Source organism: Colobus angolensis, unplaced genomic scaffold (genome assembly GCF_000951035.1).
Source record: "Colobus angolensis palliatus isolate OR3802 unplaced genomic scaffold, Cang.pa_1.0 Scaffold131, whole genome shotgun sequence".
NCBI lineage: Eukaryota > Metazoa > Chordata > Mammalia > Primates > Cercopithecidae > Colobus > Colobus angolensis.
Window position 1 is genome coordinate 4,214,452 of NW_012114364.1, and position 14,859 is coordinate 4,229,310.

General features: G+C 37.8%; 1 protein-coding gene across 1 annotated transcript; it reads left to right on the top strand.

The window, feature by feature from the left end:
• The first annotated feature begins 1,913 nt into the window (after positions 1-1,913).
• Positions 1,914-4,673, top strand: MYF5 (myogenic factor 5). The gene is made up of 3 exons (XM_011934115.1): positions 1,914-2,567; positions 3,362-3,437; positions 3,851-4,673. Exons 1-3 carry the CDS (start codon positions 2,067-2,069, stop codon positions 4,039-4,041), a joined length of 768 nt encoding a protein of 255 aa, XP_011789505.1. The 5' UTR covers positions 1,914-2,066; the 3' UTR covers positions 4,042-4,673.
• The last annotated feature ends 10,186 nt before the right edge of the window (positions 4,674-14,859 follow it).

Sequence of the window (14,859 nt, forward strand, 5' to 3'; positions counted from 1 at the left end):
CATCTTAGATTCCACCTGGGTTCTTCTTGAACTTGCCTCTTTTTATCTAGCGTAGCCCTGGATACCGTATTCATTTCAAAGGCATAGACTTGTTAATGGCCCTAAAAAAGGTGCAGATGGATTTCCCACTGGTCAGATGATTAAGCAGCCCATTGGTGTGAGAGCGAGCCTGATTTTCAGGAGAGATCCTTGTCTTCGAAATGACAGGACAGAAGAGAAGAGACAGCAATGATGTGGCTAGCAAACCTTAGTGACTGACAGTGTCACTCTCCCACTTCTGGTTTTCAAGGTCTTCACTTTAGAGAGAAGATCTCACCCTGAAAAGGTTGATACTTCTCTGGCCCCTAAAGATGCTGGATGAATCAGGTTGCTTTAAGAAAATAATTCTGGAAAAAAAAAAAGTACGAAGTTCCATTCACTGAAAGAAATAGTGATGATAATAATAATAACAATATTAGGAAGGAAGACTCCCTCCTCTTCCCAATAACTTTGGAGCCACAATATTTATTGAACTGGGTGACCCTAGGTTGAGTTGCGAACACTCCAGCTTCTTTTAACTGGGCCACAAGACCTAGTCCAAAACCCCAGACTAATTGTGTAGACCTTAAGTAATTGCTTTTCCTAAATATAAACAGCGCCTCCCCAGTCCAAGTAACCTGAAAGTGGATTAAGGGTGGAGGAGGATTGGTAAAAGCTGAGTAATAGATTCATTCTCACTTAAATGACAACCCTCCCCTCTTGCCTTCTATCCATGGAAGTTCCAAAGACCCTGCTGTGATTGCTTTTCTGGAAGGCTTTTGTCACTGAAGTGTGTGAAGTTACTCCTGGTTTGAGGAGTTGGAAATTTTACACGAGTCAAGGATTGCAGTGGCAGCAGCTGGGACGCATCTGTAACGGTGTTAGTTTGCCTGAAAGCAGAAAATTAGCAACCCCAAAGCCCAGCTTGGCTGTTTAGTCTGTAGAAATGACAGGGCGGAGCAGAAAGAGAGGGAGAAAGGAGACTCGCCCCTGGAAAGGGAGTTTGCCATCGAAAACTGGGCTTCTATTGGAAATCTCAGAGACACTTTCAATGCAGGTCTTTGGCCTGCTCAGGATCTAGGGAGCGCCTGGCGCAAAGGAGAAGGTGCTCAACAAATACTGTGCAGAAGGGGGAAAGGAAAGAAGAAACGACGGGAGGAATGTTCCTGGTCACCTGGCCCTACTGTGCCCCACCTCCTTTTAGATGAGCAGACATACAGGGAGAACTGAGAGCAAGCCCCGTCATGGGAAAAGAAACCTCCCTCCCTACTCTCAATAAGGTAGAGCCTAGAATAAATGACAATCAGAGCAAAATTTTACTCATCTGAAGCTACACAAAATATATTTTAAAAGGCAAACCTTATATTCACTCCAAGATTGAAAATGCCACTTCAAGTTTTTAGCAACCGTTATTCAATCCAATGGCTGGAAAAAATTTTCGAGATAATCGAAGTTCATGAAAAAGAGAAACAAATACCCCCAAATCAGGTGATTCCTCATGCCCAGGACTGGGAGGGCAGGTCAGCTCTTGGTGCCAGTGAAAGGGATTTCTATTTATTATCACTATTTTAAAATATGTGTGCAATTGTAAAAAGTTGGACTGCCTTCGTTACTTTTGTGTGGAACACTCCTTAAGTGATCCCTTGTTTTAGCTTATCTAGAGAGTGCAAAGGAGCAGGTTGGGGACCCACTCCCGCCCCAGCAGAAATGCAGTAAAACCATTAGAGTCAAAAGGGGCAGTACACAGCGGATTGTCTCTAGAGGAAAGGAGGAGGTTTGTCCAGACAGCCCCTGCGGGGGTTGCGGTGGGATATGCTAATAGTGCCTGGCCACTGGGGCCGGCCTCCCTCCCGAAAGAATATATAAAGAACCCCAACCCCAGCTTGTCGACCCAGGCCAACAGGCGTCTGCCCTTGTTAATTACCGGAGCCAGAGACCAGGGAGCTCCGCCCGGGATTCGGGATTCGCCCGTCGGCAGAGACACCAGGCTCCCGTTTCTCCCTATCCCTCTCGCTGCCGTCCAGGTGCACCGCCTGCCTCTCTGCAGGATGGATGTGATGGATGGCTGCCAGTTCTCACCTTCTGAGTACTTCTACGACGGCTCCTGTATCCCGTCCCCCGAGGGTGAATTTGGGGACGAGTTTGTGCCGCGAGTGGCTGCCTTCGCAGGGCACAAAGCAGAGCTGCAGGGCTCAGACGAGGACGAGCACGTGCGAGCGCCTACCGGCCACCACCAGGCTGGTCACTGCCTCATGTGGGCCTGCAAAGCCTGCAAGAGGAAGTCCACCACCATGGATCGGCGGAAGGCAGCCACCATGCGCGAGAGGAGGCGCCTGAAGAAGGTCAACCAGGCTTTCGAAACCCTCAAGAGGTGCACCACGACCAACCCCAACCAGAGGCTGCCCAAGGTGGAGATCCTCAGGAATGCCATCCGCTACATCGAGAGCCTACAGGAGTTGCTGAGAGAGCAGGTGGAGAACTACTATAGCCTGCCGGGACAGAGCTGCTCAGAGCCCACTAGCCCTACCTCCAACTGCTCTGATGGCATGGTAAGCAATAGATCTGGTACCTAGCTAGGCTACCCTAATCTTTTCTGAAGTCCTTACACCTCATTTAACCAGCTGTAGCGGGGAGAGTGGGGTGGAGGCAGATGCTGAATTGCTTTAAAATGAGAGAGGGGTCCACATTTAGAAAGACTCCCCAAACCGCTGCTGAACAAGATTTTAGTTTGACTTTCTAGCAGGTTCTAGGTGTACACTGTAATCGAGGGTTGACATGGGAGATAGGTGGCTGTGAATGATCACTCACATGTTTTCTCCATTCCTGAATTTATTTTCAAAATATGCCATCTGTGGATCATGCGCTACACTAATATCTAAAAGCACCGTTTATAACTTAATGAGGAAATGCAAGGAAATACCCACATGGCCCCAGTTCCTGCTCCAATGAGGCCTGGCTGAAAGATGTTGATGCATTCTTTTTAGAGGGCGTTTGCTCCAAGGCTGCCAGGTTTTAATGTGTTTTTGTCCTGGGAAAGTGTTCTTTCCCTGAATTAGTGTGGCTTTCTTCTACTCCAATCCATTTTGCATGGTTAACCCAATGCACATTGCTGCTGAATTCCACCCCCTCTTCCCTTTGCTGCTGCTCTTCTCTTCTTCAAGCACAGAGATTGACCTCAGTGCCCTGGGAATTTGGAGAGGGCTAGCTCTTCCTAAATCAAGGCAGTGAAGGTGATTGACAGTGTTCGGTTACAGAGCTGGTGGGCAAGCACAGCCTCACCGTTGGTCAGAACATCTTTTGCCAAGACCTGAAAACAAACTTTGTTGTGTGTCTTGTATTATAGCCCGAATGTAACAGTCCTGTCTGGTCCAGAAAGAGCAGCACTTTTGACAGCATCTACTGTTCTGATGTATCAAATGGTAAGAATTGATAACTTCACAGGAGTTTAAAGACCGGTTCAATCTAACAATTCAGCCTATAAAATTCTGTTCTTCCTGATAGTATTGGGGAAGGGAATGGAAGTGATAGTTCTTACAGGGAGGCTTTGGCAAAGCAAAATAAACACATCTTCTGCTCCAAATCCCCCTGGCAGACACGCACACACACATGCACACACACTGTCACTTGAAATATTATCAGGGGGCTTTCCCACTCCGCACCTCTACCCCTCAGGAATTGCCAGATATTTGCTGCAAATTTCTATGTTAGGGTTTCTGTGACCACCTGACCTCTGGGTGTCAGAGGAGCTGACCCACAGTTTAAGGAGCAACGTAAGCAAGTCTGTCTATCTTGGCCTAGTTACTTTTTAATGCTTTTCTCCTTGTATCCTTAGTATATGCCACAGATAAAAACTCCTTATCCAGCTTGGATTGCTTATCCAACATAGTGGACCGGATCACCTCCTCAGAGCAACCTGGGTTGCCTCTCCAGGATCCCACGTCTCTCTCTCCAGTTGCCAGCACCGATTCACAGCCTGCAACTCCAGGGGCTTCTAGTTCCAGGCTTATCTATCATGTGCTATGAACTAATTTTCTGGTCTATATCACTTCTTCCAGGAGGGCCTAATACACAGAAAGAAGAAGGCTTCAAAAAGTCCCAAACCAAGACAACATGTATATAAAGATTTCTTTTCAGTTGTAAATTTGTGAAGATTACCTTGCCACTTTATAAGAAAGTGTATTTAACTAAAAAGTCATCATTACAAATAATATTTTCTTCTTCTTTATTCTTCTTTGCTTTAGATATTAACACATAGTTCCAATAATAGTATTTCTGATAGGGGGCAATTCATTGAGGGTAGCTTGTTGCAATGCTATATATATATACATGTATATGTGTATATATATATATATATGTAATATTGCTCATCAAAATGTCTCTGGTGTTTAGAGCTTTATTTTTTTCTTTAAAACATTAAAACAGCTGAGAATCAGTTAAATGGAATTTTAAATATATTTAACTATTTCTTTTCTCTTTAATCCTTTAGTTATATTGTATTAAATAAAAATGTAACAATACTGCCTAATGTATATATTTTGATCTTTTCTTGTAAGAAATGTATCTTTTAAATGTAAGCACAAAATAGTACTTTGTGGATAATTTCAAGATATAAGAAATTTTGGAAATTCCACCATAAATAAAATTTTTTACTACAAGAAATATTTTGGCTCATGATCTTTTAAAAGAACACTCCTAATGGAATTACTATTCATTGACATGAAATCTTTACATGTGGGCTGAAAATTCTTAAACAGTTGGCTTTTCAGATAAATCTGAATATTTACCATGCTCATTAACCTGGTTTAGGTACTGTTGATGTCACAAATGAAAATATCATATTTTCTTTTAAATATATTTCAAGTGAGCCTGCTAAATGAAACTTTTCCTTTATCTTAGAACTGTACCATATACTATCAAGTCATTTGTGTGTGAAGGGAAGATAGAGGTTATTCAGGACAATAACACATGCTTTTTTAAAAAAGACTATACAACATTACATCATCTTAATACCTATAGTACAGTAGAAGGCATGAGTTAAGTCACATTTACTTCTTCTACCTGCCTGAAAATATCTTGATAATAGATACTAATATTGTCAATAAAATATTTAAAGTTATTGGGCTGATTTATTTTTACATTGCCAGAGTGCCAACATAAGAAAACTTACACAAATTATACTGAAGTGAGACAGAGTTGAGTTGTCTTCCTCCTTTTTACAGCCTTTTAAATTTTGTTGTATTAATCATATCATGTATGCGTGTGTGTGCATGTGTGTATGCAAAAACAGACGTATCTCGTATTCATCACCCTAAATCTCCTCTAGAAAGAACTGGTATGAAAAAATTGAGCAATTGAGTGGAAAATTAGGTTGAGACAATGATTGGGATAATTCTCACAGGTTTATCATTGAGAGAGATTTTAAAAAGAGATCCTAAAAATATCTAAAGTAGCTGTTCGCAGAGAACAAATATCGATAATTGTTTAATCCTCTTATATGTACGTTAGTTTAAAATTCCTAAGGATTTGTGGTTACATATATTAATTTTTAAAAAGCATACAGACTCTTTACTAGAGCTTGGCAATGCCACTGTTCTCAGGAAGCTTTCTCTTTCTCTCTGATGTGATTTGCTCATGCTTATGCAGTCATGAAGCTTAAAGGAATGGGAATCATTCCATAAGGGAAGGATAAGGGCTGAGTTAAAAAATATTATGGCCACTGTCACTCTGCTAGCATCATGGCCTGACAGGGGACACTGACTTTTAGCACACAGATATAAGTCTTCACTCATGATTTGAGAGTGTGAGGATTTTACATGAAGAGAATTCAAGAGGGCATGATAGAGATTTGTATATATTTCCAACATAAGTCTGGGTTATTCACTTTTGTTAGAAACTGTGCTAGGTACATTTTCTCCTTTTGATACTTCTACGGAGACATTGGAGATGTGTTGTTTTTAATAGAATCAGACAGGAAAAATATTCAAATATTGATTTAGTTTTCTAAACTTCAATTTTTAAGCACATTACCATATTTTGTTTCATTTAATATAATTAAGCAGAAATACGAAATTTTTGGTTCAAGTGAATGAAAATTAAACTTTTTCATATCAAATCTCAATTGCTTTATAACTTTGCAAGCATACCTAATTCTCAATGAATATGACAATAATAATTCAAAGTAGTTAGAACCTTTTTGGTGGTCTGGATGTAATACAAAGGGTGCTCAATGTACGATTTAAAACAATATTCTCCATTCCATGTTACTCAGTTAATCTCATTGTCAATGTACTAACATTGAGGACTGATGTCTGCTCAGCACAACAGAGCATTTGCAGTCATACATACTTCTTTTTAGACAAGGGACCTTTGGAAATTGGTTTTCCAGTGGTTCAGATCCAGAAAAGTCTTCTTTTCTTTTAAAAAGTAGGGAGAAAAAAGAAATGGAACTCACAAAAGATTGAAGTAAGGATGGAATTTTGTCATCTGTAAATCTCCTGCAGTGAACAGTTGGGTTTCTGAGTTTGTATTAACCCACCTCACCTCAGCTGGTGGAAAACATGCAGCAAACCAACAGTCGGATTTCTAAGAGCAACTAGGACAATGTTCCCTTCCCTATCTGCAAGCGTGACGGGGAAGAGGTTTCCAGGAAGTGAGAGTCAAAAGAGGCTTCTTTCCTCTCATGGCTGCAAAATACATGTTTCCTGAGTGATAAATGAAAACCACATCCAGGGAAGTTAGGGAAATTTGTATGTGCTATGTGAATGCAAGTTGTTATATATATCCAGGTGTGGTGTCTCAATTGTCCTTATTTTCTTCTCCTTTGAAAGATGCAAGTTAGATAAAATTAGCCATATGATACCCACAAATTCCCCTTTAAGATGGCATTCTTAGGAATGCTTAATCTGAGAGTGGTATTTCCTGAAATTCTCTCTTTGGGGTTATAACAGTTACTAGATTAAACTGGTAATTTAATTCTCTGACTTGCAAAAGTGGTATTTCTGGAAATGATATTAGAGTATGGCTATTTGTAACTTCAGAAAAACCGTGCTTGAATGGCAAAGTACTCCTGAAAATATCACCGCTGAATGTTCCTACATTGTCACAAAAAGCACAGGATATCACATTTATTTCCTTTAAGAATTTTAATTGTATGTATTTTAGTTGACTAGTGAGTTAGTTTATAATAAAAATTATAAATAGTGAACACTAAAATTATTGTAAGGTCAAAATATTATAAAAATAATCTTCTGTAAAGGGGAAAATAGCCAAATCTTATCTCTACTTATGTTACAAATTCACTTCATTACAGATTAATCAGAAAATAGTGATACAGCAGCAACTGGTAAATATTGAGTGCTGTGCTTATCATTATGCAAAGAAGAAAACTAAGGTTTAAGGAGTTTAATAATTTGCCCAAGACATAGCTGGTTATTTGGGCTTCTTTACAACATGTGTTCCAGGAGGCTCAGGCAGAAGTTAGAAGTCTTCTTATGATGTAGCACTGGAAGTGACAGAACATTTTTCCTACTACATTCTTCTGGTCAAGCAAGTTACTAAGACCAGCCCAGAACCCAAAAGAAGCAAATTAAACTCTATTTTTCAGGGAAGGAAATAGTAGTCAATTTGCATACATAGTTAATACTACCACAATGACTAGTATACACTTGCTGTCTCTATTTCCTCACCTTTTATCCATTTCACTGACTGTAATCAGGCTTCTGCCTTTATGACTGTCCATGATCACTTATAACCTTCAAACCAGTGGACTGTTCCAGTCCTGGGTGAAGCTTATCCCTATAGGTGAGATGTCTTCCCTGATCTTCAGTCCTATATATCCAACTGTCTTCTTAAAGTCTCTCATAAGTCTCAATGGCACCTCCAACTCAACGTATTCCAAATTAAACTCATCATCTTTCCCTTCTCTCCCTGCTTCTAAACCTGGCTCACCTACAGTGTTGACTCTCTCCGTGAATGACCTTACCAGTTATTTAAACATGAAATTTAGGACATATTCCTGATATCTCCACTTCTCTTACTCTCTTGTCCAACTAATTACAAAAGTCAATGAATTTACTCTTTACCCTTAATTCAAACTACGGCTATCTCATTTTAGGGATATCATAAGATCCTGTTAACCTGTTGCTCCATAATTAACTCTTCCACTTCTGGTGATGGCATTCATATTTTTCTGTGGAAACTGTTCCTTTCCTCTTTTCAGGTCGTGTTGTTCAGGTGGGATTCACAGTACCACCTGGCTCTAGAAGTGAGCAAGTCACTCTTCTCTGACCATGACTATATCCTTTTCCTTGACCATAGTTATTGTTTCATGGATTCACGTGTGACCCAAGTTGTTCCGTAATTGTCAGTCCTGGGATATCTGTTGGAACTACAGAGAAAAGGAGGTTCTGTTTCTGCTGGGGTGATAATATATGAGATTTTTTTATCTTATGTATCAGGCTGCCAACTGTCATCTCACACCCAAAAAAGTAGATCCTGCCTAAAAATAAAGCAACACAGTAGAAAGCAGAGCTGTGATGCAGATATTCCTGAAAACATCATTGAGCATCCAGATCCCCAAATGCCTGAATATCTGCTCTTGGCTACACTTTACAATGTAGGAGCCGACACATGGTCTTTTTTCTTAAACCAGTATGAGTGGGAATTTTGTTAACTGAAACAGAAATAATCTTGTATAATACCACTCTTTGATCTCTTCTGCCTATTGCAGCTAGAGAAATGGTCTCAGAATATTCGTCTGATTATGTCAACCATTCCGTTTTCCCTCCCAGCTTATTGCACGCAGGGTAACAAAATAGCAGACTCTAACATGACCCTCAAAGTTTTGTGTGTCAGTCTCCTATCCACCTCTCAAACAAAATAGCAGACTCTAACATGACCCTCAAAGTTTTGTGTGTCAGTCTCCTATCCACCTCTCAAACAAAATAGCAGACTCTAACATGACCCTCAAAGTTTTGTGTGTCAGTCTCCTATCCACCTCTCTAGCATTAGCTCTTTCTTGTCAAGTGTCTACTCTCTCCACTCCAGCCACAGAAGTGACTTTGATCAGTCATCATACTCCCTTTTGCCAAAGAGGTTTTATACCATTATCTCTGACTGAAACCTCTTCTCCCCTCTACTTCACCTGGTCAATACCCACTCATCTTTTAAACTGCAGCTCAGGCATCAGTTCTAAGGTAAGTTTTCCCTGAACTCTCGTACAGTATCAGGTACTCTTAGTCTATGCTCTGAAAGTACCATGTATCTTTTCTCTGTGTTTTGTCTCATCATTGAACTTGTGTATTAATTTTTGTGATGATTAGCATTTGTTCCCTCCTCTATGAAAGCAACAAGACCTGTTCTTTCCCAATCCTGTTGTCCCCTGGATTATAGTAGGAAATATTTACAGTTATGCATGCATACATATAATACATATACGTATATGCTATCCTACTATAGCAGGATAGATTGTGTGTGTATGTACACATGTATGTATGTATATATATAAAATAAATGAATTGACATTTCTGAAGCATTTGTTGTGGTGGAATGTACTCTCTTTTTTCAAAATCTTCATAGGATTCCTTAACATCATTTTCTATTTTTCTACTGATTCTCTTAGTTTTCTGTTTCATGTTAATTTCTTGCACTGACTTCTCTTACTCTGGCTAATTGTTATGTTTATTTCTTAGGTTTGCTATGTGGACACCTCTCTTTTTGGTCTGCTGTAGTCCTTTCAATTCCCATAGCTTCACCTCCTCTCTGCCTTTTATTGTAGAGATGTTTCTACTATTACCTCATTCATACTCTCTTCTTAAGGAAGCTACCCCATATGCAGCTTCTGTTTGGCCTGACTGGTCTTTTTAATAACAGTTAATCAGTGAAGAATAGGCACCTGACCTGAGGGCAAGAAATATATAGACTAAGCAATATTTATGAACTGCATAGTTTAATTCAAATATATGCTTTGAGATAAGTAGACTCTTTTTTCTACAGACAGAGAAATAAATCACCAGTTAACAATGAGAATTAAATTGAAAAGTCACAATATGGATGGTCCTAGAGAGATTAGGATGGGTCATACACAGGCTGAAATTACAGGGGACTAGAAGAGGGCAATGGAGAGTAGTGTAAGGTATATTCAGAGACAGAATAACGCATAGTACCTACTAAGTGCCTACTGTTGTCCTACTGAGGCCTTGGGTGAAAGCTGAGGTTAAATCCCAGCTTTACCACTAAATAGCTGAGGGAACTTAGGTAAGTTGCTTAAATTCTCAAAAGCTTTTCTTATTTATAAATGTGGATAATATAAAATAATAGAGTATAAATCACAGGAATTGTGAATATTGCATGAGATAAAACATATAAAATGCTTAGCCTAGGGACTAATACATAACAAATATTTATCAAACGGTAATTCAAAAAAGAAAACATAATGGTTGAGACTTAGAATAAAGACTCACAAACTTCTCATGTGGGACTCTTTGGAACTATCTTGATTGTTGAAATATCTTCCAGCTTTAGTAGCTATGGGCTCAAGTGGTTCCTTTTATTACTCCTTATGTCTCCTATATATGAAATAGCTTGAGTGGATCTGCAACTAAAAAAATCACATTAAAACAGCTTCCAAATGCTAATCTGCAGGTTTCTCTACAGAGGGCCGTTCATATTTTTAAATGGCCAACTAAACATTTCCCCCTTGATGTCAATCTCAGTACGGACAGAACTGAATTCATCTTATTCTACACATTTTATTTCATCGTATGGCATCATTTGATGAATGTTTTGGAATTATTTTAGATTCCTCCCTTTCCTCAAAGCAATTAATTTAGTTTGCTGGGAACATAAGGCAAAAGGGAATTGTAGAGGTAATAGTAGTACTAGCAATAGAAACAAAACTGTTTTTCTTCAGGAAGCATGATTTTTCACACTGTAAAATTTATAAAATCAGCCTGGGTTTTATAGTTTTTGCCTACATTTAATGAAATAGAACTTCTTTTTTAGGCAAAAAAATTGTTTCAAGTTGAACCTCTTATGATCAATGGGATTTTAGAGTCAAGGAAATGTGGTATTAAGAAAATAAATTTATAAAGGACAGTTATTAAAATTTTCTTTTTTTACTGGAAACTGGGTTTGACAAGTATTATTAATGTTGATCACTGGTTGATTAGAAAACTACCCTCATGCACAGAGTGACTACTATGACCTATAAGTGTTTTTGGGTCTGATATGCATTTTACATAAACAAGCATAAAAACAGCTCAAGGAATTGGGTATGAGTGACTCCAGGCTATTGCAAAGTAAGGGGTTACACATACAGAATGTGTGTAACATGATCAATTTACAAGTGGGGTTCTTATAACTCTCCTATTACAGCTCTATGCAGCCCGCCAAAGTTCAGTGGAAACCTGAGGCAAGGCAAGTATTTTGGGCAAATAACTAAGATTTTATGATGGGTGTTTTAGTATTCTGGTATTTTGGAACGAGGAGAGAATAGAGTCAGAAAGACTAATTAAGAGGATTAAGAGTAAGAAGGACTAATTAAGAACCCATACATAAGGTGATGTTCTACATCCCTTGCTGAGTTGTACAACACAAGGCGGGTGCTCAATGAAAGTTGATGACTGATTGAACCACTGAGGTTCTCTCTGCCTGATGCCAGACATCTGGATATAAAGATTAAAATCCAGTCATCCAGATGTTAAGGTTACATGATATGTCACCATCAAACATTTAGAAACTTTTAACTGATTGACTGCCTTTTTCACTTTTCATTCAGATAAATTGCATTGAGTTTACTCAGCTTGAGCATGTACCAATTACTTTTTTTTTTTCTTTTAACTAGGGAATGGTTAATCAGGTTGGCAATGCTGATGAGTCACTAAAAAAGGAATGGTGGTATAACAAACAGGTAAATATGAAAATAAGCAAGAACAAGTAAATAATGAAGAAAGTGAAAGCTTCATCTTATCAGAGATGCATTTTAAAGACTCTTTTTTGTGGCTTCTTTACAGATAAAAAATTTCCATTGGGTTGGATGTTTCAACTTTACAGCATTACACTTTTGTATGTAACTATTGTTTTTTACATCAAAGCTCACTCTGAAAATATTTCACAGACAATTAAATGTTAACACTTTCCTTCTGTTAGCACTTCGTGTGCTCAGTTAAAATGTGATACAGAAAGTGAAGAACTGTAATCGCATATTCAGGTCACTGAAAGTGAATATGATTCTCCTAAAGAACTATATTGTATGAATAATGTGTTTTAAGAATCCCAATTTTGATAAAACCATAATGTTATAATCCAGTAATGGTGATAACATAAAATAAATACATCCTTTTTTTTTTTTCTTTTTTTTTAACTGAGATGAGGTCTCAGCCTGTCACCCAGGCTGCAGTGCAGTGGCATGATCATGGCTCACTGCAGACTCCACCTCCTGCACTCAAGCGATCCTCCCACCTCAGCCTCCTGAGTAGCTGAGACCACAGGACCATGTCACCATGGCCGGCTAATATCTTTGTTTTTGAAAAATGAATCTCCAAATTAAAGTATATATGATTTGATCATTAATTTATCATTGAAGATAATGTTTTTTATTCAAACCAATTGTATGCCCAGATGCTAAACTGACTTGTTAAGTGAAAGTTCAAGTAAAACAACTAACTGGTTGTTTTGTATGCATGATGATAAAGAGATTGACTGTTTTGGGGTTGGATTTTTTTTTTTCTTGAAGAAATTACTGGTTTTTACAGTTACTCTTTAGAATCTTTTTTTTTTTTTTTATCTGAATAGGGATAATCAGAGCTGGGAAGATGAGCTATCTACACAGGGAAGCGACAAGGAGAATTGTGATGATTTCTTGGGCCACTAAACCCAAAACTCCATGGACTTTAGTTAGTAACACATTTTGGAGGGAGAATTAGCTTGTGCCTAAGAATATGAAGAGTGGTTTTATTTGTTTGCTTTTTTTTCTATTAGTTTATGCATTCCCTGAATGCAGAACGGGTCCCTCAATCCCTAATATTTTGTCTTGATTCAGACACAAAAAGGGTATAAATTAATGTTTATTGAATAAATTTTTGTATTCTCATATCAATTTATACATGAGTAAAATCTCTATAGGAGGAATTTAAATTTCTTTCCATATGTACATGTAGATCAGAAAAGTCATCCTGTTTTAAATGCTATAATCTCTTTCAGAAAGACAGGATATATGATATGAGTAGTCCAATACAAATTTAGAATCATTTCAACATAAAAAATGAGTATCTTCTGCAAGGACGGCATAATTACAATCACAGGCTTAATAATAGAGTTAGAAATAGTTGCATTAAAAAGTTTGCCAACAATTGAATGGCAGAAGTAATTTTTTAATAAAGTTACATGAGGAATTTTGAAAGTCTTTCAGGCTTGCTAAGTTGGAAGGATAAATGGTCTTTAACATTGACATATTGCCAGCTCAGGGCATCTAAAAGCCCTTTTCAAATTACATATAAACAAAAATCATTTCACCCACCTCTGGGCTGGAATGTGACAGCTGGTTAAAATAAGCATAGCAACACTACACAACAATGTCAAACAGGATGAATGGCTTAGCTAATCAAAAATAGAGCATCAAAGTAAAATTGCTCAAATTAGATTTCTGGCCAGGACAGAAAGGTTAACTGTTCTGTACTGTTATAAAGTCTTTAGGATCCTTGATGACTGCAGGATTCATGTCAGTATTGCCAATCAAATTCAAGATGTGACTTGACAACTTAAGAGTTTTTTAATATCACACTGGGGACTTTTTATGGTCTTTTGATCCAATATGAAGAATCTAGAAAGCAATACATATGATAACTAAGAGAACAAACTTTGAAGAGTGACCCTGGTCAAGTCGCAAATTCCTGTTTTATAAATTGACAATCTACTTTCCCTTCTGTATGTAGAGTCCTCAATACCTACCTTCTCAAGATGGTTTTAGGCTGAGTTATACATAATATGTACCATGCTCTGAAATCAGTCCCTAGAACAGAGAATGCACACCATACTTGGATCTGATTGTCTTTAATCTATTAATGTACAGCAGAATTCATACAAAATGCTGAGGGAAGGAGTTGTGAGAAATGTTTCCCATATACTAAATTATTCTTAACCTAGGGATCTAAAAAACTGTTGACTCAGCTGATAGTCTGGTTTAATTTAAGATGTTTGAGCAATAGTGATAGACTAACTACCATAGCCAGAAGTTGTTCAGGCAGAACTAGAGAAAATATAAACATACCAATTTTCCTTTTTTTTTTGTTCCTGCCTAGCAATAAATACTTAATCAAAATTCAAAAATGAATAGTTTCAAACTGTTTAACAAACACTAGGATTTCCAAACAGCTATTAATGTTCATATGGAAACTTATAGATTGCTCTATTATACAAGTTACTTAAATAAATTACCTAAAATCATTATTCATTTTATTTTGACTAATTTAAAGTTTTAATAAAATCTTATTTTAACATCAGAGATTATATCCTCTTTATCCCACCTACCTTCTGAACTTCTGTTTTTATTTTTTTAGTTATAAACTGAAGACTGTAATTTTAAAATGTTTTCACAATAAAAACTTAACTGTGGAATATTAGTAAATATGGGAGCATGTAATACCTAAGTATTACTAAAACTATTTTCTGGTGACTCTTAGAGAAAAATAGTCAAGTTATATTCTGAAATCATGTACTAGTGACTAGTATAAGTGTTCTACAATCACAGTATTCCTCAATGCATCTAGGTTCAAATGCCTACTCCAGCATAAGTGACAAGATCATTTTTAATTCTTGCTACAGTGTGGTAGGCAAAGCCATCCT

Coding starts and splice junctions, on each gene's coding strand:
- MYF5 (XM_011934115.1), top strand. CDS start 2,067: ATGGATGTGATGGATGGCTGCCAGTTCTCACCTTCTGAGTACTTCTAC. Junction 2,568..3,361: donor CCAACTGCTCTGATGGCATG/GTAAGCAATAGA, acceptor CTTGTATTATAG/CCCGAATGTAACAGTCCTGT. Junction 3,438..3,850: donor CTGTTCTGATGTATCAAATG/GTAAGAATTGAT, acceptor TTGTATCCTTAG/TATATGCCACAGATAAAAAC.